General features: G+C 39.9%; 1 protein-coding gene across 1 annotated transcript; it reads right to left on the bottom strand.

The window, feature by feature from the left end:
• Window positions 1-664: 664 nt before the first annotated feature.
• On the bottom strand, window positions 665-23,593 carry LOC122643583 (polyadenylate-binding protein-interacting protein 3-like). The gene is made up of 11 exons (XM_043837197.1): window positions 23,422-23,593; window positions 23,035-23,156; window positions 22,735-22,910; window positions 19,639-19,810; window positions 19,462-19,496; window positions 19,114-19,189; window positions 18,959-18,989; window positions 18,229-18,506; window positions 16,676-16,927; window positions 932-1,030; window positions 665-751 (listed from the first exon to the last, which is right to left on the bottom strand). The coding sequence occupies exons 1-11, from the start codon at window positions 23,591-23,593 to the stop codon at window positions 665-667; spliced, it is 1,500 nt and encodes a 499-aa protein (XP_043693132.1).
• Between the last annotated feature and the right edge of the window lie 1,010 nt (window positions 23,594-24,603).

Genomic DNA, 24,603 nt, shown 5'->3' on the forward strand with positions numbered 1-24,603 from the left:
TCTCTTCTTCTTCGCTAGCGGATCAAGTTCTTCTCGTCCATTGATCTAAACAACCAACACAGCAGATCCATCTACCAGATCTGCATTATAACCGGTCTCGGTCTTGGCTTTGAGCACCGATTACACAATTGGTCAGTTTCGGTCCTGGGTATCATATGTGTAGGACTGATTAAACCCCTAGAGGATGCTATCTTCAATTCAGAAGATCCCATATAGAAGACCTCCCAGTGCAAAGTAGGTAGGACTGGAGTAAGAATCAGTGCATATATGTTGTACCAAACTTTTGGCAACCATATGTAAAGGACAGCATCAATTTAAAGTTGGATGGGTTTAAAGACTGTGAATGAGAGGATTCTCATCATGCAACCTCAAATCACTCTTGAACCATAGACGTATGCTCTTAGCTTTGCAGTGGTACTCACCAGGATCCCGCACCACTTTGTCAAATGTAAGAACTTTCTACAAGCACAGTACCTAAGATTCCTCATTCTACAATTCCCCTCAAAACTAATTATTTAATTTCTTCAGATGTCAAGTAAGGATAAGCTAGCAAAAGGCTTTAAAGAAAGAGTCCTCTTCACCTTATTATTTGGATACGTTCAAGGAACAAATAACTTGTCTGCGCCATTTTTAGCATTAATCATGAATCCATCAAGCGATTCTATTATTTGGATAAGATCAAGGATAAATCATGTCTTACATGTGAAACTGGATGCACATAGAGAAGTTGTCCGAGTCGTCCAACCATGACCTGAGAAAATGAAATGGAATAGAAAAAGAAAATCAACAACTGGTTACAATGACTCAAGTCACTGGACAGATCATGAGTCCTCATAGTAAGAATCCACCAGATCCTGCTAAACCGAGTACAAAACAACCACATGAGAGACAATGCAGCTAGCAAAGCAGATAAGATCTCCCTACCACTTACAGGTTGAGAGTTTGGATGCACATATGCAGGTCCTGCTTGGATGGGATATTGACCAGCATATCTAATTGGCTGCGGCCTGCTTCCCACATGTCCAACAATCTATTGAAAGAAAAGAACTACAGATATGAGTTACTAGAAAAGAACATTGGATAGATTATAGAGTAAGATAATAGCAGTTTGAGTTTTTTGGAGAAAATATATTAGACAATCATGCAGAGCTGCAGCTTGATGGCTCGGGACGGATTCTATAAGATGCGGATCTGGATCCCATTATTAATTGGATGATCTGTAATCAAAATATTGATCTAACAGATCCAGAAAGCCTGACATGCTTCAAATCTAATTATTAATCGGATAATTGGAAACACCTCAATAAACACTTCTGATATAATTTCTACCAAAGTCCATCTTCACTTGCATAAATTATCTATCTTAATCAGCTTGGAGCCACCTTTATCTGCCTCTGTGTGGTTAATAAAAGGATCTGTTTAATCAGGCTGGATCTTTAATGAAGCAGGCTCTACCTAGTTTGGATCTGCTAAAACAGGCCAAATCTGGTTTAAGATCCAGCCCATTGGTAGCCTAGAACCATGCTAAGGTGGAGCAGAAGGATGGTTTATCAAACGCCTAAACCAAGTAATGGACCATCTGCTAGGAAAGGGGAAATGCATCCCACCTAGGAGACATTCAAAACCTGATCAAATGATTCTATCCATTTGAAATAAACTATTTTTCTAGATTTTTGTTTAAATAGATAATTTTTTCTTCTCTAGATTGTTTTCCATAGTTTGGACAGTCGAGAAGAATAAGATTAGATGGTTGAAACTTGGAACCATGCCGCTGGTTTTGCTCGGAAGCTCCTGGTTGGGATATATTAAATGATGGGCCCACCATCAATGGCACCACATGCACCAGAGTACATGTAGACAACTGTCCTGTTCTACCCCCAAGTCTAAAAACCAAAACCATGCTGCAAAATGTTCACTTTGTCTAGGAAAAAGTGAAAGGAAGAATAGCATTAACAAGGAATATAAGATCAAAATAAACACCCTCAAACCATGGTATACGAGCTGAAAAAATAAATTTAACTTATTTGTGCCTTATGGCAAACCTACTAGTTTCCCAGGCCCAGACCCTCTGTAGCTTCACTATAAGATGTTCCTAAGTTGATGTCAATGTTGACTTCAACGAGAAGAAAGATTCTCAGGCCGGTTATGGTTTTCTTGGTTGGGTTCCTATATTGTTTACCACAAGAAACGCAACCACCTCAAGTTAGGTTACATTTATCAATTGGGCCCAATATTTGAACAAAAGCATCCTATTCAGGTTTTTTTTAAATCATTTAATGATTAGGTTCCTACACAGTCTACCAAAAGGAAGGAAAAAAATCGCAGATTGCTTATAATTTATCGATTGGTTTCAATATTGTATGCCACAAGAAAGGAAACTTTCTCCAGTTGGTTAAAATGCATTTATTGGTCACAGAAAAAATAGTATGATAGTCGAATAACTAAGGAGCATAACCTTGAGATGCAGCACCAAACATGAACTTGATGAGGGCTAAACTTAACTCATGAACTTTATGTTTTATGTACTGCCGAGTCGGCTAGCTAGAGCAGGGGCAATTCTGTCCTTAGGATGTAACCTTTGATATTATAAATATAAGGCTTGCTTGGTCTAATTGACCATTCAAGCAATTCACAAAAAACTGTTTTGTTAACATTGCATCAGAGCCAAATCCTCTGATCTAAAGTTTTCAAAGCCCTTCCCCCCTCTCCCATCGTTTCTTCCTCCTCCCTCCTCTCTCGATCTCTCCTTCTTCTTTTCTTCTTGGTTCTCATTCCCACCTTAGGGCAGCTCTAATGAGGTGATCATGTGATCTAGATGCTGCCCTCAGTACAACCTCATTACTTCATGTTCTAAACAGAAAATTGAGATCGATAGCTGCTGCCCTTCTACTGCTGCCCTTCTATATGCGATTTTTGGAGTTTCCACTTTTTTGAAGATCAAGCCTCTTTCTACTTGAAGGTTGATATTCCTTGTTGGAGATCCATCCTGGCCATAGTTGTCAAGGCGGCAAAGCGACCCAAGGCGCTGGAGGGGTGTCTAAGTGCTTAAGTGACAAGCCACCCGCCTAGGCGTCAACTAGGCGACCAAGGCGCCCCCAAGTGCTATTTTTATCCCCCCCCCCCTTTTCTTACATTATTTAGTACGCTACAATATATACCTTATATCATCAAAAATCAACATTAAGCCACATTAAGTCACATCAAATCATCAAAAATCAATATTAAGCCACATCAAGTCATCAAAAGTCAACATAGAACTAGAAGACAACAAAACTGAAGAAGCAAGCCATTGGAAGTTTGAAATAATCAAACATACATTTGGTTTATACTAGTCTCGCATTTGGTTTATATTGTTCTTAGAAAATATGAACTTATCTATAAGTAATTAAATTGTTCTCGATTTAGAGAAATGTTCTTGTTCTTTAAGAAGTTTGACTAGTCAGATGATTTTATTTTTACATGAGATTTTTAGTATTAGGTAAAGCACAAAAACAGCTTTCCAACAAATCCAAAATTGCTTAAATCTGATATATATTGAAGAAGTTATGTTCCGGTCAAACCTTATTTGGTATGCGTGAATGCTGTCAAAATCACTCTGAATGAAAATATTTTTTTAGATATCAAAACAAATGAATATTTTACCGCACTTTTGGTATTTAGCAATGTTTTACCATATTAAGATTTATAGAATTTTTAGATTTGAGAAAAGACCCAGCATTAGAAATGTTAACAAAACAGGAATTTCGTGAATGGCTTGAATGATCAATTAGATTAGTCGAGCTCTCTATTTATAATAATAATAATAATAAAAGAGATTACAAAGGGAAACACTGTTCATGATACTATTCAAGACACTGTTCATGTGAACAATGTCACAGCCCAAATTACAATCCTACCCTTGTTCAAAAGTACATAAATAAAGCATAAATAAAAAACCAAAAATACCCTTATAATGTCGGGTAACACATCTCAACACTCCCCCTCAAGTTGGGGCATAGATATCACACATGCCCAACTTGACTAGACTAGGATAAAACAACTTCCCACTCAACTCTTTGGTGAAGACATCAGCCAGTTGATCTCCAAACTTCACAAAAGGAATACAAATCTGCCCACTCTCTAACTTCTCCTTGATGAAGTGTTTGTCAATCTCCACATGTTTGGTACGGTCATGCTGCACTAGATTGTGGGCAATGCTAATTGCTGCTTTGTTGTCACAGTACAACATCAATGGAAGATGAACAGAACCACGGATATCAAGGAGTAAACTCTGAAGCCACAGTAACTCACATATGCCCTGGGCTATAGCACGGAATTCTGCTTCAGCACTAGATCTTGCCACAACATTTTGCTTTTTACTCCGTCATGTGACTAGATTTCCTCCAACAAAAGTATAATAGCCGGAGGTAGATTTTCTGTCAGGGTTATCACCCCAGCCAGCATTTGTGTAAGCCTCAATGCGAAGATGGTCAAGAGGAGACAAAAGGATCCCCTTTCCTGGAGCTGACTTCAAGTAATGGAGAATACGAAGAACAGCAGCCATGTAGTGGAATAAGGATCATGCATGAACTGGCTCACAAGACTCACAAAGAATGGCAATATCCTGGTCCGGTGTGGGAGAGATAAATCAGCTTGCCCACCAATCGCTGATATCTGCCCTTATCAACAAGTTCACCATCCTTCTCTTGCAGACGGGTAGTAGCTTCCAAGGGAGTGTCACAAGGATGACAACCAAGCAAACCAGTCTCTGATAATAAATCTAGAACATACTTTCTCTGGGAGAGAAAGATGCCTTTTGGAGAACGGACAACTTCAATCCCAAGAAAATATCTTAGCTGTCCTAGATCTTTTATGTCAAATTCTCGTCCCAAGAAAGCCTTCAGGTGAGAAACTTCATCTGTATCATTACCAGTCACAACTATGTCATCAACATAAACTATGAGAAGAGTGACCTTTTCTCCCTTTCGCTTGATGAACAGAGTGTGATCAGCATGACTCTGTTTGTATCCACAAGAGACCATGGCTTTATGAAACCTACCAAACCATACCCGTGGAGATTGCTTCAACCCATAGAGTGCCCTTTTGAGCCTACAAACTTTCCCATGGGTCTTGTCAGAGGAAAAACCCGGAGGAACATCCATATAAACCTCCTCTTCCAACTCCCCATGAAGAAATGCATTTTTTACATCCAACTGCTGTACGTCCCAGCCAAAGTTGATAGCACAAGACAGTAAGACCCGGATAGTGTTCAACATCGCAACAGGGGCAAATGTCTCCTGGTAGTCGATCCCATAAGTCTGAGTGAAGCCTCTGGCCACAAGCCTGGCTTTATATCTATCCATTGTTCCATCTGGCTTCTGCTTGACAACAAATACCCATTTGCACCCAACTGGTTTCTTACCCAAAGGAAGAACAACTAGCTCCCATGTCTCATTTTTAAGTAAGGTTGTCATTTCTTCCATCATGGCTGCTTTCCACTTTGGATCTGCAATCGCCTCCTGCCATTTCTGAGGAATAGAAACAGAGGAAAGAGAAGAAACAAATGCACGATAGGAAGGAGATAAAGCATAATAGGAAACAACATTGGAGATGGGGTGTTGGGTGCATGACCTAACGCCTTCACGAACAGCGATAGGTAAGTCAAGGGAAGGATCCTTACCAGATGATGTAGTAGGGTCTAGATTTGGATCAAGTGCAGACGATTGTGGAGGTGGTAAGGTGGTGGTGGTAGTCTCAACTTGTCCTGTGCGCTCCCGGGTATATACCTTATCAACAGGGATTTGACTAACTGGTCTACGCTCCCCCAGAATAGGAGCCACTATAGGAGCTGAAGTTACAGAGGGCTCCCCCTGAATAGAAGCCGGAAGAATAACAGACACATCTTCAAAACCCTGATCCTGCTCCCCCTGAAGAAGTGTCTGTGAATAATATGATAAGGACTCATGGAAGACAATATCCATGGAGACAAAAGTACGACGAGAAGGTGGATGGTAACACTTGTATCCTTTCTGGGTCGCAGAATAGCCCAGAAAAATACACTGAATGCTCCGTGGATCAAATTTCCCATGAGGATGATGATTGCGAACATAGCAAACACAACCAAAAACTTTAGGGGGAACCACAAAGGAGGAGGAACCCTGGAGGAGATCAACGGGGGAACGACCATCAAGGACACGGGTAGGCACACGGTTGATGAGATAAGCAGCGGTAAGAATGGCATCACCCCAATAGTGAGAAGGAACCTGCCGTGCAAACATAATGGCCCGGGCTACCTCAAGGAGATGTCTATTTTTCCTTTCAGCAACCCCATTTTGGGCAGGTGTGTCAACACAGCTGGTCTGATGGACAATACCATATGCAGCCAAATAAAGTTGGAACTGACCCTCCATGTACTCTCTTCCATTATCACTGCGTAAAATGCGCAAGGTGGGATTGAATTGGGTCTGAACCATACGATGAAATAACTGAAAACAGCGGAAGACCTCACTTTTATGGCTCATCATGTACACCCAAGTGGCACGAGTATAACAATCAATAAACGAGACAAACCATCAATGACCAGAAAGGGAAGTACAACGGGCAGGGCCCCACACATCAGAATGAACCAAAGCAAAAGGAAACTCACTTCTTTTATTTAATGAAGAATAACTGGAACGAGTCTATTTGGCCAAAACACAAGCCTCACATAAAAACTCATTCCTATTACAATGCTTAATCAAGCTCAAAAACAAAAGAGACAAAGTCCTAAGGGATGGATGACCAAGTCGGCAGTGCCAGAGATGAAGGTCAGGGGACGAGGTGGACTGTAAATGATGAGCTGTAGAGGAAGCCGAATGCAAAGTAGAAGGCTGACCCAGGTCAAGTAAGTAGAGACCACCCTGCATCTTACCACCCCCAATCGTGCGCCCCATCTCCAGATCCTATATGACACAATGAGAAGGGAAAAAAGTCAGTTTGCAGTTCAGATCTCTAGTTAGACTACTAATAAAGAGAAGGTTGGTAGAAAAGGACGGAACATGCAAAACAGATTTTAATGAAAGGGTAGGTGAGCAGTATATGGAACCCTTCCCATTAATAGGAGAAAGGGCACCATTAGCTACTCGAACACTGTCTTTGCCAGAAGATGGAGAATAAAGATGAAATACATGGGAGGAACCAGTCATGTGGTCAGTGGCACCGGAATCTATAATCCAAGGATCGGATACAGCCGATGCACACGTATCATCGATCGGAGTACCGAGGCAAAATTAGAACCAGGAGGGGCAGCAGTGTAGATGCCGTGAGCGGAGGCAGCGGAAGAGGCTCGTGAGCATGCGACGGAAAGCTAGGAGCTCATCCCGAGTAAGCCCAATGTCGATGAAGGGCAGCAAGCAGCAGAGTAGGAGAATCAGCCATACGAGCCTTGGGCTTAAACTTCCCACGGGCTTTCTTTTCCTCAAAATCAACAGGCTTCCCATGGAGCTTCCAGCATTGAACCTTAGTATGATAGAGCCTGTTGCAGTGTTCACACTTGACAGGACCTTTAGGGACAGTAGTACCACCATCAGTAGTGGTAAGAGAAGGAGTACTGGAAGCAACTTGCAAGGCGGAGCGATCAACAGTAGAGGAATGCAGCATAGCAGCCCGACGAGATTCCTCATTATGAACCAAGGCAAAGGCCTGCTCTAGGGATGGAAAAGGGGACTGCCCAAGTACTTGCACCCGAATAGGATCAAACTCCATATTTAGTCCAGCCAAAAACGTATTTTGTCAACATGTTTGCAATAGGCAGCCAGATCAGTAGCAGTAGAGGGCTGATAGTCGGAGTAATGATCCAATTGCTGCCACATGTTCTTGAGGGCAGCATAGTATTTGGAGACAGAGAGCTCCTGTTGGGTAGTGGCATTAGCCTTCTTTCTAATCTCATAGACCTATGCATCATTCCCCGTACAACCATAAGTCTCTTTGGCACCATTCCAGATAGTATGGGCAGTGTCCAGTAGAAGAAAATTGTCTGAGATATCCCCTTGCATAGAATGGATCAAGCAGGACATCACCATCGCATCATTCGATAACCACTTGTTGAGCTGAGAACCCTCTTCCACTGGTTTAGTTGTTGTCCCAAGAAGATGGCCAGTGAGGCCACGGCCAGCTACTGTCAAATAGGTAGACCGAGACCACTTCAGGTAGTTAGAGCCATCAAGCTTGATTGGGGCAGCAAGGGGAAGAAAATCAGTCCGGGCTGGCCATCAATGCCGAAGAGGCCGAAGAAGAATCTGAACCAGTCATCAAAGAGGTAACCAATCTTCAATGAAGCAAGAAACAAAAAAATATCCAAAAATTCAGGAATCGACCCCAATAGAAAAGGGCTGTATTGGAGCAAAAAATCTCAAATATGTAGGCTGGGAATGATGTCAAATGAAAGCTGCAAGGGTGCCAATCAGATGCAGCAGGAACCAGCAGGCCAACCCCAAGATCGATTAATGTCATGGTTTTGAAAAAAACCTTGAGAAGAGAGATCGATAAGGGGCTGGGGTCTTCAACCAATCTGATGAAGTGAATAGGGGCTGAGAACAATATCAAATAAAGATCCCACAATAGAAGATGCAGCCGAAACAGATGTAGAGGCCTGATCTCCAAAAAAAATAGGAATCTTCAAATCGCAAATAGTGCTTTAGCTCCACTCGATCCAAAAAAGAGGCATAAAAAAGGAGGTATATTGGGGCAGCAGGCAGCAGCTAGATTATTACGATCACCTCAGTAGTGCTGCCCTAATGGGAGAAGAACCAAAAGAAAGGAAGAAAGAAGAAGGGAAGAAGCTCGACGGAGGGAAGGAGAAAAAAATCGAAGGGAGGGAGGTGGGTTTTGAAAACCTAGATCAGAGTGTATTTGGCTCTGATGCCATGTTAACAAAACAGGAATTTCGTGAATGGCTTGAATGATCAATTAGATCAGTCAAGCTCTCTATTTATAATAATAATAATAAAAGAGATTACAAAGGGAAACACTGTTCATGACACTATTCACGTGAACAGTGTCACAACTCAAATTACAATCCTACCCTTGTTCAAAAGTACATAAATAAAGCATAAATAAAAAACCAAAAATACCCTTATAATATCGGGTAACACATCTCAACAAGAAAGTTGAAAATTCTACCTACCGTTGAAAATCCAATTTTTGTTCTTAAACTGGGGGTTGACTTTTTACCTTTTGGAATTTGATTTTTTAACTATTTTTATTGGTTTCAAATAGGGGGTATTTGCTTATTTAAGAATAATATCATAAGTAAATGAAAACATTTACTTAAATGATATTTGGCATAAATAAGGGCTAATACCGGGTACGATACCAATAATAACCAATGCAAGGAACCTTGCAATAAGGCGGAGATTGCCTAAGCCCCAACAAAACCGCATGGACGCCTAAGCGGCGCCTTGTCAACGCCTTGACAACTATAATCCTGGTAGTTCTGGACAGCACCTATCACAGCATTACAACATCTTTTGGAGCCCCCTAACCAATATCGATCTCCACTTTCAGGGTTTTTGAAAACCCTGACTCCTATCGATTTTTGGGTTAGGGCTGCCGGCTATTGCTGATTTTTCAGGGGTGCTTTATACACATTCAAGGACCACTCAACCTCCATATCAGCAATTTTTCTGAGTCTTTTTTTTGAAAAATTCAGGTCTTCTCTATTTGGATCGATTTCTACACATCGACTTTCTTCTGGTTCTTCAATTGGCTGATTGCTTCAACCTTCCTGCTGGTTCTATCTATTGATTACTTGCAAGCATGCCAGGCTCCGATATTAGCACTGCTACTTCTGGAGGTGATGGACAGACACATACAAAATTTTTACCTCTCTTTGCTCCTATTAAACTTGATGGCACCAACTACTTGATGTGGTCCAGGTCTACGTATTTGACCATTGCTGGTCGTGGACTTACTGGCCATATTCTTGGGACTACCACCATGCCAGCTGAACCTGGTCCTCTCCAAGATCGATGGATGTCTAATGATGCTATGGTCATGTCATATCTGCTACACTCTATGCAGCATAGTTGTCATGGCGTCGCCATATCGTCGCCATGGCACCGCCATGGCGTCCTAGCGCTGGAGGTCTGTGCATATCGACCTACGCCATGGCGTCCTATCTCTCTTTCCCTCTTCGATTTCTTCTTCCTGCCTCTCTTTCCCTCTTCGATTTCTTCTTCTTTAATTTTTTGTTTCTTCCCCAACCTTAGACCCACTCTGCTTCCCAAAATCTCCTATTTTAGCCTTGGTTTAGTAACCTGCAACTAAGACATCCGCCAGATCTGATTTCAGATCTCACCATTCGGTTGCCAATAGAATTTTGGGGCTATTTCTCGTTGGGATCGGCAGACCTTGGTGCTGTGATTTTGTTCCAGAAATTGCAGGGAGAATCATCTTTATAAGGAGTTTCCTCTGTTGGAACTACTCCAGTTCACCGCCTCTCTGCCTCTCTTTCTATCGTGTTATTGCAAGGTTGAAGAAATTAAGTCTTTAAAATTGCAAGTAAGGACAACTTATATTATTTATATAAAACCCTCTATATTCTCTGTTGCTATTCTGTTTAACCCATTCAGTTTTCTCTTTAATTCCATTAAATTACAGTTCTGCCACTCCTTTACAACTTCAGATTAATTACAATTCTGCCATTGCTCTTATAAATCTTGATTTATCTACTAGTTTGCCATTCAACTTTGCCATTCAACTTTTGATTTAATTACAATTCTGCCATTGCTCTTATAAATCATGATTTATCTACTAGTTTGGCATTCAACTTTGGATTTAATTACAATTCTGCCATGGTCGATATGACCGCCATGGTCGACATGATCGCCATGGCATTGCCATGGCGAGCGACGTGTCGATATATTGATCAGACACCCCTCCACCGACTTGGATTGCCATGACACCGTGACAACTATGCTATGCAGCCTAACCTCTCCAGCAACTATCTTTTATTGGACACTGCCCATCACATATGGAGTGCTGCCAAGGAGGCCTATGGGCAGGTTGGGAATGATGCTCAAGTGTATCAAATTCGCAAGAAGGTTCATGACACCACACAGAAGGAGTTACCTGTTTCTAAATACTATGCTGCCCTCAAAAGTCTATGGCAGCAATTGGATCATTACTCGGATTTTCGGCCTTCTACTGTGGCTGACATTACTGTCTATCCCAAACATGTTGACAAAATCCGTGTTTATGACTTCTTGGCAGGTCTGAATGTTGAGTGTGAACCTATTCAAGTCCAAGTTGTTAGCCAAACTCCCTTTCCTACACTAGAGCAGTCCTCTGCTTTGGTCCATACAGAATAGACTCGTCGGGCTACTACGCTCCATATTTCTACTGTAGATCGATCAGCCCTACAGGCTGGTTCCAGCCCAGCTACTACTATTGACGGCTCTCCTACAACTCCAACTGCTACTTCTTCCACCAAGGAACCTGTTAAGTGTGAACATTGCAACAAACCACATCACACTAAGGCTACTTGCTGGAAACTACATGGGAAGCCTGCTGATTTTGAGGCCAAATGTGGTCGTGGTAAAACTTAAAACAAGGCTAATCACACTGAAAGTGTAGCTACAGCCCCCACTGCTGAACATGGTCTCTCCCAGGAAGAATTACTGGCTTTCAGGCGTATGTTATAATTCCGCTGCCTCTACTACATCTCTTCCTGCCAGTTATTCCACTCCATCAAGTTCCCACTTTGCCCGTTCAGGTATTTTATTTGCTAGTCATTGTGCATCAGTTGTCTCCACTCCATGGATTATAGACTCCGGTGCTACTGATCACATGACAGGTTCTTCTAGCATTTTTAATAAATATTCCCCTACTTTTGGAAAGGATAAAGTAAAAGTGGCCGATGGCTCCCTCTCATCAGTTTCAGGAAAAGAATCCATTAGCTGCTCACCTTACATATTCCCAATTTCACTACTAATCTTCTCTCTATTAGTAGTCTTACTAAAGATCTGAATTGCAAAGTGACTTTTTTTCCAACTCATTGTGTTTTTCAGGAACTGGAATATGGGAAAACGTATGGATCAGGTAAAGTGCATGGTGGATTGTACCTGCTTGATGATGAACATCTTCCTCCAAGAGCATTACCTTCTCAACTATGTCAGCGTTCCTCTTTCTCCTCTGAATTATACTAATGTCACTCTAGATTAGGACACCCCCCTTTAGGAACTTTATCACATTTATTTCCAGCATTGGTTAAAAATTGTAATAAGGAAGAATTTTTTTGTGAGGCTTGTGTCTTGGCCAAACAGACATGTTCAACTTACCCTATTTCTAATAAAAGAAGTTCTTCCCTTTTTCATTTAGTTCACACTGATGTGTGGGGTCCTAGTTGGAAAGTCACTGTTTCTGGTCATCGGTGGTTTGTTTCTTTTATAGATTTTTTTTCTCGAACCACTTGGGTTTATCTCATGCACACAAAAAATGAAGTTTTTTCATGTTTTCAGCACTTTCATAAGATAGTTCAGACCCAGTTTAATGTCACTCTCAAATTTTGAGAAGTGACAATGGGACAGAGTATATGGAAGGTTAGTTCCAAAAATAGCTTGCTGCCCATAGGATTCTACATCAGACTAGTTGTGTTGATACTCCAGCCCAGAATGGTGTGGCTAAGAGAAAAAACCGCCATCTCTTGGAGGTGGCTAGAGAACTTATGTTTGCTCGTGATGTTCCCTCCTTTTATTGAGGGGATGCTGTCCTTACTGCAGCCTATTTGATTAATAGGCAGCCTACTCGGGTCCTTGAGTCCAAGTCCCCTGTTGAGCTGTTGCATAGCTCTTCTTCTTTTATTGTTCCCCCTAGGGTTTTTAGTTGTGTTTGCTATGCTAGGGACACTCGATCACCTGGTAAGCTTGAGCCCCGTGGTCTCCGCTGCATTCTCTTAGGTTACTCTGCCACCCAAAAGGGGTACAAGTGTTATCATCCTCCTACCCGCTGTACTATGGTAAGTATACATGTTTTTCATGAGAGCCTTTCCTATTATTCTTCACCACCTCTTCAAGGGGAGAGTTTTAGTGAAGATGTGCTGACCATAGAACTCCCTCTTCAGTATGTGCATAATGAGTCTGCTCTTGCTCCTCCTGATCCTCCTTCTATTTCAGAGGGAGATGTTCCTATACAAGGGGAGACTCCTGATCCTCCTTCTATTTCACGGGGAGATGTATCTGTTCAGGGGGAGATAACTCCAGTTCAGAAAACCATTGGTGAATTTCAAAGGAGGATTAATGATTCAAATTTGAAGGTCTATACAAAGAACCAGACCAGACATAAGCAGCTTCAATCCACTACGGCACCAGTACCCATCCAGTTGCCAAACCCAGATCCAGAACCTACATCTCCACCTTGTAAGACTTCTCTTGAGCTACTTATTGTTGTTCACAAAGGTGTTAGAGCTTGTACTCCCTATATCTTATGTTGTTTCCTATGATTCCCCTTCTCCATTTTTTCGTGCATTTGTTTCTTCTCTTTCTTCTGTTCGTATTCCTCAAAATTGGCAGGAAGCTCTATCAGATGGAAAGTGGAAAACAGCAATGATGGAAGCAATGGAAGCCTTAAAGAAAAATGACACATGGGGGCTTGTGGTAAGGGGGTGTTTGTAGGATGTAAGGGGGTGTTTGTAGTAAAACAGAAGGTGAATGGCTTTGTGGATAGATATAAGGCACAACTCGTGGCAAAAAGGTTTATTCAGACATATGGCATTGATTATCAGGAGACTTTTGCCCCTGTTGCAAAGCTGAATACTGTTTGGGTCCTATTATCTTGTGCAGTTAATCTTGGATGGAACTTATAGCAACTGGATGTGAAGAATGCTTTTCTTAATGGAGAGCTAATGAGGAGGTATATATGGATATACCACCAGAGTCCTCTTGTGACAGGACCCAAAGCAAAGTTGTGTAGATTGAAGCGTGCACTTTATATAGCTTGAAGCAATTACCTCGAGCATGGTTTGGCAGATTTCATAAGGCTATGATTTTTTTTTTGGGGGGTGAATATAAAGCTATGATTTTTGTAGGCTATAAACAGAGTAATGCTGATCACACTCTTTTTATCAAGAGAGTTGGTGAAAAAATCACTGTTCTTATTGTCTACATTGATGATATTGTGGTAACCGGTAATCATGGTGATAAAATCAGAAATTTGAAGAGTTTTCTGGGGCAGGAATTTGAGATTAAAGATCTAGGAAAGTTGAGGTACTTCCTTGGAATTAAAGTTGTTCGCTCTTCCAAGGGCATCTTTCTCTCCCAAAGAAAGTATGTCCTAGACTTCTTGACCGAAACTGGCTTGTTGGGATGTCACCCTTCAGATACTCTTATGGATGCTAATGTTCGTCTTAAAGAGAAAGAGAGTGAACCTATTGATAAAGGCCGGTACCAAAGGTTGGTAGGGAAGTTGTTTTATCTCTCTCACACACGTCCAAACATTGCTATAGCCGTGAGTATTGTGAGTTAGTTCATGCATGATCCCTACTCTTCCCATATGGAGGTTGTTCTTCGTATCCTTCACTACTTGAAGTCCACTCCAGGAAAAGGCATTCTACTGTCTCCTCATGACCACCTACGGATAGAAGCTTATACTGATGCTGATTGGGCTGATTCTCCGGACCGTAAGTCTATTTCTGGGTACTGCTGTTTTGTAGGTCGCACTCTTGTCACTTGGCGTAGCAAGAAGCAGAATGTGGTTGTTCATTCCAGTGCTAAAGCAGAGTTTCGTGCTATGGCACAAGGTATTTATGAGTTACTATGGCTAAAAGGTTTGCTACAAGACCTTGGGGTTCCTATTCGTCTCCCTATGATGTTGTATTGTACAACAAGGCTGCCATCAGCATTGCACATAATCCAGTATAGCATGATCGTACCCAAGATCTCGTCTCGTCTTGCCATTTCGGGCTGGTTGAGATTTCCGAAATATACCGAAATTTCGCCGAAATATGGTTTTTTTTCTGCCATATTCCGGCACTCCATCTCAGTGGGTTTTTGGCCATACTAAGGCCTAATACTTCATGTACACGCTATTTAAGCTAAATAAACACATTAAAACCTTCATATTGCAAAAAAATGAACTCAAAGTGGTGTTTTGGGTTTACACCCTTGATTGACATTATACGTCGAACCCTGATGTATAAATAGTTAAATACACATTGTTTAAGTACTAAAAGACATAATAAGAAATTTAAACAAAGTAATAAAACAAAAATAAAGTCAAATATAGCCTTTAGTTTAAACTCATAAAGTCATAAGTGCATAAGTCATAACTCATACTCTCTATAATAGTCAATAGTTCAATATTCAATACACAAAGTATTGCTTTGAAATTTAACAAAATATATCGAAATTTATAGAACTTTTTTCATTTCAGAAGCCCATCTCGTCTCGGTAGTGTCGAAATTACCGAAATTTCGGCAATATATCACAAAATTTTAAACCATGATCGTACCAAGCATGTTGAGGTGGATAGGCATTTCATCAAGGAGAGGTTGGAAGAAGGATTGGTCTGTGTTCCCTTAGTGAAGTCCGCTGATCAGCTTGTCGATATTTTCACCAAGGGACTGTCTGGGAAGTTGTTTCGTCCTGTTTTAGTCAAGGTGGGCATGTTTGACATATTTGCTCCAACTTGAGGAGGAGTGTTGAATAATGTACACTAGAATATCGTGGGGGTATTCTGGTCCTTTTGGAATTTTATTTTTATGTTTTACCTGCCTAGTAGAGTCGGCTAGCTAGAGCAAAGGCAATTCTACCCTTAGGATGTAATCTTTGATATTATAAATATAAGGCTTGCTTGGTCTAATTGATCATTCAAGCAATTCACAAAAAAGTGTTTGGTTAACACTCATCAACCAAGTTTCAATCTAATCATTTGAGGGTAAAGGCAGTAGCCAGAGATACTATTCTCAATAAAAAAGGGCAAAACATAATATGTGTTTATGTAGCTATCAGTCAAAAAGCATCTTTTGTGGCTCCTTGGGAATGAAAAAAAAAAAAATCAACCTACTTTTGTTTGCATTTTGCATTTTGCATTTTGGCCTAAATTTTTTTAATCTTCGATACTCAATCAAATCCTCTTTTTTGATGATTGAATGCACTTCTATAGTCCCAGATTTCGTAATTCCCGAACGGTTTCTTTCTTCTGTATCCAGGATCCTCTAAATACAAAAGAATAATTCACCTATCCCAATAACAAAGAAATCTGACTTGAATGATCCTATATTAAGAACTAAATTGGCCCTATGATCACTTATATATTTTTCCAGCAGTAATTAGGTACTATTGCATGTAAACTTTCAAGAAATGACCTAAAATTCCTGGGTGAGTCATAAGAAATAGATGACCCAAAGAAAGAATTTAACAAGTTTAATCTCAGATTCTCCAAGCATATAACTTCCTCATTAAATTGAACTTAATTTCAATTAATCAGGAGGATGAAATAAGGCCTCCAGGCAGTCGACCAATATTTGATTGTGAAAACCCAAAAAGTGCAGAAACTAAGACCCGGAAGTATAGATGAGACTACCAGCCAGAGATATTCAAAGATCCAAAGGAAACATATCAGATTTTATCAGACAAGCATGGTGCGAGATGCATCCTCCACACAAAATAAAAACATAATACATGATAACAGAAAGAGCTTTTAAAAAAGACTAAGTACATACAGGTTGTGAATATTGAGAGCCACTTCCCCCATTTACAATTACTGAATTATTGTATTGGACAAACTTCACCGGCAGAGATGAACAAGGTGCAAAAGAACTGACTCCAATTTCTGGCTGCACACCAGCAACAGGCACCAAAGACGAGCTGTTTGGGATGTAAGCCATGCTTGCAACTGTTGGCACTGCAGGTGGTGTTCTAGGTATTGCAAATGATGGAGAGAAGGTTTTTGCCCCTGAATTGAGCTTAAATTCCTACACAAAGTATTCAATGACCTTATTTTACCCAAAAAATACTAATAATCAATCACATCAGAAGAATTGAATGAAGGTGACAAGTGACATTATTTTGTAGATCGTATGGATACTATTAATCAACTCCAAGTAATAGACACCTCTGCAATCAAAAGTCACGAGTATTGAATGACTATAAAATACTTCCATCCACTCTCTATTTCAGATAGTGTCTTCAGCAACCGCTATGGGATCCAGCGATGCAAATAAAAGAGATGGTCAACCAATTCATCCTCCTCTTTGCACATCAAAGTTTGACTCCATCTCTTGAGAGTTTTTCAAATGACATGCACATCCCAGGGTTTTGAGAATCGTGCATTCCCTAAGGATGTCAAGGAACAATGACCGTTATTGGAATCTAGAGCCTTTTGGTGGGGGAGGTTTTTAAGAGGGGAGTCCAATTTGCATCTTTTTGGTGTCTGTGGATGAAAGAAATGTGAGGCTATTTCAAATCCTTTTTCAGACCTACATGTGATTGATAAGATCACAACTGAAGAGGCAAATTGGCCACACACACAAAATAAAATAGTGGCATACCAGAAGCTTTGCACAAGGATGGAAATTCCTTGAGCCATTCCAGAGTAGTGAAGGAAGAAGTAAGTCAAGTAACTCCGCTCTTAGCAGGCACCGTGGGTTGAAATAGTCAAGTTGAGTTATGATGGCTATTTTCTGGGAAACCCACATCCATCAAGCATGAGGGCCCTAAGAGGAATTTTAGGATATGGGATTGATCAGTTTTGGATTAAACTCAGGCCCATTTATGGAAAGTGATTCCAGTAGAGCAGAGTTGCCTCTTAAAAGTAGGTTTAGAGATTGCTATATCAAAAGGCTACAGTCAGGTGCTTGTGAGAGGAGATTCATCTTCAGAAAACATTAGTAATTGGACGAGAAATAATAATTCAGAATCATGATGATTTTATTATTGGTGAGCTTCATTAGCTCTATTGCATCCCAGCTGAATTGCTCATTCACTTGGATGCCAAGAGTAGTGAATCAAAAGGCAGACAACTTTTGGCTAGGAAAGGAGTGGTCAGACTTCATCTATATTTGGTGATAGCTTGCCATTGTAGTTTGCAATCTCTGGTTAATCACACTTATTCTGTGGTGAGCTCCTTTTTTAGGTTTGTAAAAAAAAAAAAAGAATATCCAACAGTGCCAAGATTCCAATTATAGAATCATTTAATTGGTCTCGTCTTGACAATGCTACATTCATTAAAGAATATAATTCTTATCTGATCATTCATGGAAATGATCTACCTTACCTTGCTATTTGTATCAAATGCCAAGATTCTTGGGGGGACCATGCTGGTTGATGAAGCTAAAGAAGTGGAACATGATTGTGAGGGAACATCTACACCAGAAGTGGACGAAGTAGAAATATCTGATGGAAATTCTGTTGAAGCAGGCCTCTCACCGTCCTGGGTGTCTGGTTTGACAACTGAAGGGTCAGGGCTACCACATGCTCCATTTGGCAAATTATTAGATGATATCCCCAAGTTCTTTCCATCAACAGATTTTAGTCGGGTGTGGCAAGTATCCACTGCATGAGAATATAAACAAACAGAATGGGAACAAACAACATAAATTTCTGACCCATAGTGAAAGCAAATCTAGGTTAACACATAGTCAGACCAAAAGGGCAATCTAGTACTGAGGTGGGTCCACCATTTAATGCAGCTCTTAGAGAGGCCCCTTTTTTTCCTCCTACCCATAAAATAAACAACATGGCATTAGTAGAGAAGAGAAAATCATAAGTCAAAAGGCTATTATCATAGGAGACCTCCTAGGTAGTCTTGTGGTAACATGAGCCCAAAAAGTATAATATGACATTTTACTGTAAGACATTATCAATCATTATGGTCTGTGCCAGATTGGATTACCTGAAGGTTTCCTCTAGTATAAAGGAACTGAGGAGGAAAAAGTAAGTTACTTCAAATTAAAAGTAAAAAAAGAAAGTTCACAATCCTAAGTAAAAAAGGATGCTGGACTCACCACTTGAACTTGAGCTCTGAGATTTGTTAATCTGCAGGAGACAGTTGAATATGAAGTGATTGAAGTCCACATAGAAACATGGAGTACCATATGAGTTCATATTTTCAATTCTACTTGACCATAAAATGATTCAAGATATATTTGCTTTAACATACAATGTCTTCCTTATGGGCCTCACAGTCTTGGTCATACTGAACCTTTTCCCCTTGTGACCTCTCTTTCCAAATCTGTCTGTCAGCAAAGCAAGTGATGGATTCTGAGTTCAACAAACAAAAGAAGGAAGAGAAAAAGAAACAGCAACTAATTCACATATGCCAGCTTTAACAATATGTAACTCTGGGAAATACACCCGTAAGGTCGGATGGATGGTAAAACTCAGTCCATCCAATAGTCCAACCTCTGCCCACTTTTGGCACCGATGCAGTTAGCAGAGCAGTCCAGAACAAGTAAAACAAAAAACTAACTATGGCTTGTGGTGCTGTATATGTCTAAAGAGTACTTACCCCAGATAATCTGAAACAGTTGAAACTTCTTCAATCTGCAATCATGTAAAAGAAGCAGCAAAAAAGTAGGTAAAAAGATGCATCATCACAAAGAAGATATTAACAGATGATAAGAAAATGCAGCACTGTTTGCTTTCTTAAAACGCAATCCATTCAGAAATTCACACAAAAGTTCACCTTTTCTTGATGCATGCCATCCTCATTTCCATTATCACTATTCACCATACTTTCCAGAGGTACTGTCTCTTTGCTTATCCCAAGCCCCTCTTCTGCTTTTCCAGGGAAATAATCCTCAGAATTTGTGTTTATGAAATCATATGCTGATTTATTCTCATTCTGATCTAAACTCCTGGATTGATCCATGAAAGTGAGAATGAGGCTCCAAGGTTCTTTCCAAAATAAAATGAACTGACACTAGATGGTTCCAGAATACAGCAAATTGTCAAACTTAAAGCTATAAACCAATATTCAGGTATGTTAACGACTTATTAATCAAAAGTTGAAATATTTAAGGTTTAAGCAACCAAATGTTAAACTAAATGCATAAGTCAGGGAAGAATACCAACTCCAATCAAACAAACTAGAAATTTTTTTGCTTTTTGCAGCATACAATGAATCATAACTTACTAAATACCCCCCCCAAACAAACAAAAAAAGAAGATGGTTAACCTAATAACAATAGTTTCTGAGTAAAATGATGAAGCAAAATACTAAAATAAAAATGTGTCTGAAACGCAATTAGTGATGAAAACAACAGAACTTTCTACTTCCCTATGAGAGTGAGGTCCTTTGTAAAAAAACTAAAACGTAGTAACAGTTACTTAGTAGGGGTGTTTCCATATATTCAGAATATGGGAGCAAATTAAATTTTCTACAAGACTGATAGTGGCTCATTGACTAATTTCTATTGCTCTTTATACATCAATGACATGCAAGGAGTCGTCCCAGAACCTATGGCTTAAGAATATCTCAAGGATCCAAAGTGGAACTGATGCAGATCAGCACCAAGATGGGTACTTTTTGAAGTACCAACACAGGAAGAACCAGCCAAGGCCATGCGGTTCACCAATGAACCAGTTTTTGTTCAAACCAAGCTTAGCTTGGGTGTTTTGCTGGTTCACTAAAAACCAGAATCGTAAGACTGTTTTAGGTGTTATAAATTTCCTTCATTGTTATCTAGTTGGATTGGATTACATGTAGAAGAAGTCCATTCCTCTTAAATTCCTGTTTTAAAGTTACTTGTTTAAGTGGAACACTCCACCTTATCCCCAAGGTTTGGAGAGTTTTCCTTTTCATTCTTTGTTTATGTTTTCTTCTTAGAAATTGTTTCCTAATTAGAGTTTGAGACTTCAACTCTCAACTCTATATATTGATGTAAGAGCCATAGAGCTCCCAACAATTTTAAGTTGAATAAAGCTGGCTTTTTGCCTCCAATGTTCTGTGAGATTCAGAATAGTGTTGAGAGATGCAGTGCAACCCCTGGTGAGAAACCAAGTATGGCCGATGGGATTTCAGTCTAGTTCCAGGTGAGATGCTTGGTCCATATCCATCTATCTTTCTTCCATTCTTCTAAGCTATCCATCATGGATTCAGGTTAGTGGTTGTTGGTTTATATTCAGTTTCATTCATATTTGATGCTGCATTCTCTGTTTCATTGTGAATACATCTCAGATATCAATCCTGCCTTTAATTTTAGCAAGCTGATGTCTCTCTAAGCACACCCACAGTTTTAGTTTTGATTCCTGTTATTGCCTGGGCTAAATATTATTGTTTCACTTACTGGAATCTTCAGACTCTGCCCTTGTTCTGAGATACCATACTGTTTGCTTCAGATTTAATCTCAAACTCTGATCTGGTGATATAGCTGTCAAGTGTTGCCTAGGCATCTAGACGCCTTGGTCGCCTAGATGGGCACCTAGGCACCTTGTTGGTGTCACCTTGCATCCAGGCCCCCTCCAATGCCTTTGGTTGCATAGACATCGTGACAACAATGGATGATATTCCTTATTATTGCTGTTGTGGCTTAATTTGGTTAAATCCTATTGTTCTTCTGAGATCAGTTCCTTTCACTGACATTAGTTCACATCAAGTAGGATTCTTCTGTAATTTGGAATCTGACCGTTGGATTGGTTTCAAATTTTATTATCATGTTCTCCTAATAGAATAGAGTAATCCATTGCATTCTGAAGTGCATCTGATATCCTGATCTTGATTTATTGAATTTCTTTGATTGGCCACTTATTCTTCACTGTTGTTCTGGTTAATTACTGTGTTTCTAATCCTAAACCTTTAGGTTTCTAGAAACCCATCAAGAACTTTTTGTTCTTAAACAAATAACCAAAAAACACTTCAGCTTTTTTGGGTATTGCAGACAAGAATTTGTCTATGATTTAGAAAGCTTTATGTTCTTGCTTCTTTCGGGTCAATGATAATTTATATTTAATCTCTACCAATAATGTGAGAATTGTGGCCTGTGTAAAGAAACAAGTTCGATAGGTCCTTCAGTTCAAAATCAAATTGGATGACAAAATAGTAAAATGTGGGATAGAATTCAAATCATAAGATTGTAAGGCCTATTTGTTTGTACATGAATACTTTCCCAGAAAATTTGCTGTTAGTGAGAGATCTGTAAACCATATCTCATGTAGAGGTAAGAATTTAAATGACAAAAATGTCGTATGTAAACCCCAAAATATATGTTGTTCTCTGCAGAACCAGTATTAACAAAATTTCTCGCCTCCTATAATCTTATCCATGAAAATGACAGGGTATCCAGCACTCATTAAAAAGCTGGATTCTGCCCCCCCCCCCCCGGGGGGAACAAGACTCCAAATTCAAAAACTTTCCCTGGACAAGAATAAATAAAATATTAGGGAAAAGACTTCTTAAGCACTAAGCATGGATATTTAAAGAGCCTTCTCTTAGCAGCCCACTTATTTTGAGCTATGCTGAACACTGATTGCGTAATTCTCATTTCTTCTTATAACTGTAAAGAAAATTATAAAATTAACTAGCCAACAAAAGCGTGTGTTCAGCTATAAATCATTACTAATAATGTATGGTCATAATTGAATTTACAACCTCTCAAAGCCTGCAATAAAAATTAGCTTGCCTTTTCCCCCTTTCATTCTCATGCTGTTTTTCCATGGAAATTAACTTCCCTTAAAGAAATATCACACATAACAGGACATGATAAAATGCAATCTAGGGGTGTGTTTCAAGCCTATGACATCACCTCAAATATGTGTGAGAGACAATAGTAGAGAGGATCACCTAATTTGACTTATTTGAATAGAATCCACTGCAGACATTTTCAAATCAACCTTGTTACATTTCGGAGATACTTCTTCACTTTCGAGGCACTCAATAGGACAAACATATCCAGCAACAGTTCCAATGCCATCCTCAGCTACACTGTCAACAGTTCCATCTGCCTGAAGTATAACTTCCTATATAATGAACCCTTCACATATTAGCACATTCCCAAAACAAAGTCCAGGAAACAGCAAATGGAATCTGGGAAGAACTTTACTTATTCAAAGTTAAATACGACACATAAACTGTTAAACATACCTTCGCAACTACTTGAACGAGATCACCTGAGAGTACAACAAGTGTATCTACGACAGCATCTATTTCAAGGTTGGCACCATTTTTCCCCTTCTTTGCCATCCTCGCTTTTTTCAAAACAATACCTAAACAATACAGATCAATTACATGAATCTCCCAACCATATAGCTTAGGGACATGGATCAATCATTCTAGACAAGGTTGACATTAACAAGGAGGATACATAACATGCACATACAAATTCGAGAGTATTAAGAAACTACGGAAATCAATCCAATGAAGAATGACAAGAACAAATCAGGATCAAAACCTATACCAATTCAGAGATGAGAGAACAACAGATAGATTCAAATGCAAATGAAAATGGCAACTTGAGATTGGAGAATGCACCGTAATCCTTTTCGACGCAGGCAGTGTGAAAAATGCCGGAATAGATCGAACCGTCCTTGACCTGAACTTCGACGGGAACTCCTAAGATACAAACGGTAGTAAATAGCAAAGCATCACTAAGAGAAGGCGACACATCGCTTTCTTCTGAAAGATCGACGATTTTACGACCCATGTTTGCCTTTCCCCTTCCGATGCTATCGCAGGCTTTGTTTCTGTTTCAGTTTTTGTTTCTTTTCAATCAATTGAAGAGGGAACTGCTGCAACTCTGCAAGTGCAAAAGCGATCTAAGCTACAGGGACGAAATGAATTCAAACGAAAGAGAGAATTTTACAGGGAGAACGAACTACAAGAGCGTAATTGGGCTACCGATTGCATGGTAAGCCCATACACAATCGGTATGGTCTGGGCCGAATTTGGCATATATCTATGTTATTTGTGCGCCCATTGGACGACAAGGATCCATCATCTATGTAGCGGATCCCATCTAGTTGAAATTCTCCGATTTGCTGGGTTTTGCCTTTTTCCTTTTATTTTATTTTTTTTTTTTTTTTTTTTTTGGTTTCAATTATTTATTTGTCATTTTCCATCTCATTTCCCATCTCTTCATTCCCCTTTTTCCGTGAAGACCTCAGCTTTACCTACTTTGTTTTGTATGGATCCATGTAGCCAACCCTATTAAGTTGGGATTTGAGTTTGTTGTTATTGTTGTTGTATTTGTGCGGTCTATTATTTGGAACCTTTTTTCACCTTCTATGTCCAGTTTTTCAATTACAAAAAGAAAAAAAAGTTATTTTGTATTCCCTACCCGGCCCAGCCCAGTTCTCTAGTTCCTCTAATAGGGGGATGGTGGACCCTACCCGAGCAGAGTGTTTGGGCAAGGGTAAGGTGGTCATTCCAGTCCCCCCCCCCATGTTAGGGGAACTGGGGAACTGGGCCGGGCAGGGAACTGGAGGAGATAAAGATCCCCCCCTCTCTTTTCAATGAAGCAAGAGAAAATAAAATTAAGAAAGAGATCATCGAATACACCCTCTACCTCATAGTTTTGACTGCAAAACATATGAAAAGTTTTATAGTTGCATGATCATTCATACCACAAAAGACCATATTCCTACATGCAGAAGACAAACAAAAGGACAGAAAGAGAATGCCATGGCCAAGGCTAAGGTGGAAAATACTGCCACA

The sequence above is a fragment of the Telopea speciosissima genome, chromosome 10 (genome assembly GCF_018873765.1).
Source record: "Telopea speciosissima isolate NSW1024214 ecotype Mountain lineage chromosome 10, Tspe_v1, whole genome shotgun sequence".
Lineage (NCBI taxonomy): Eukaryota > Viridiplantae > Streptophyta > Magnoliopsida > Proteales > Proteaceae > Telopea > Telopea speciosissima.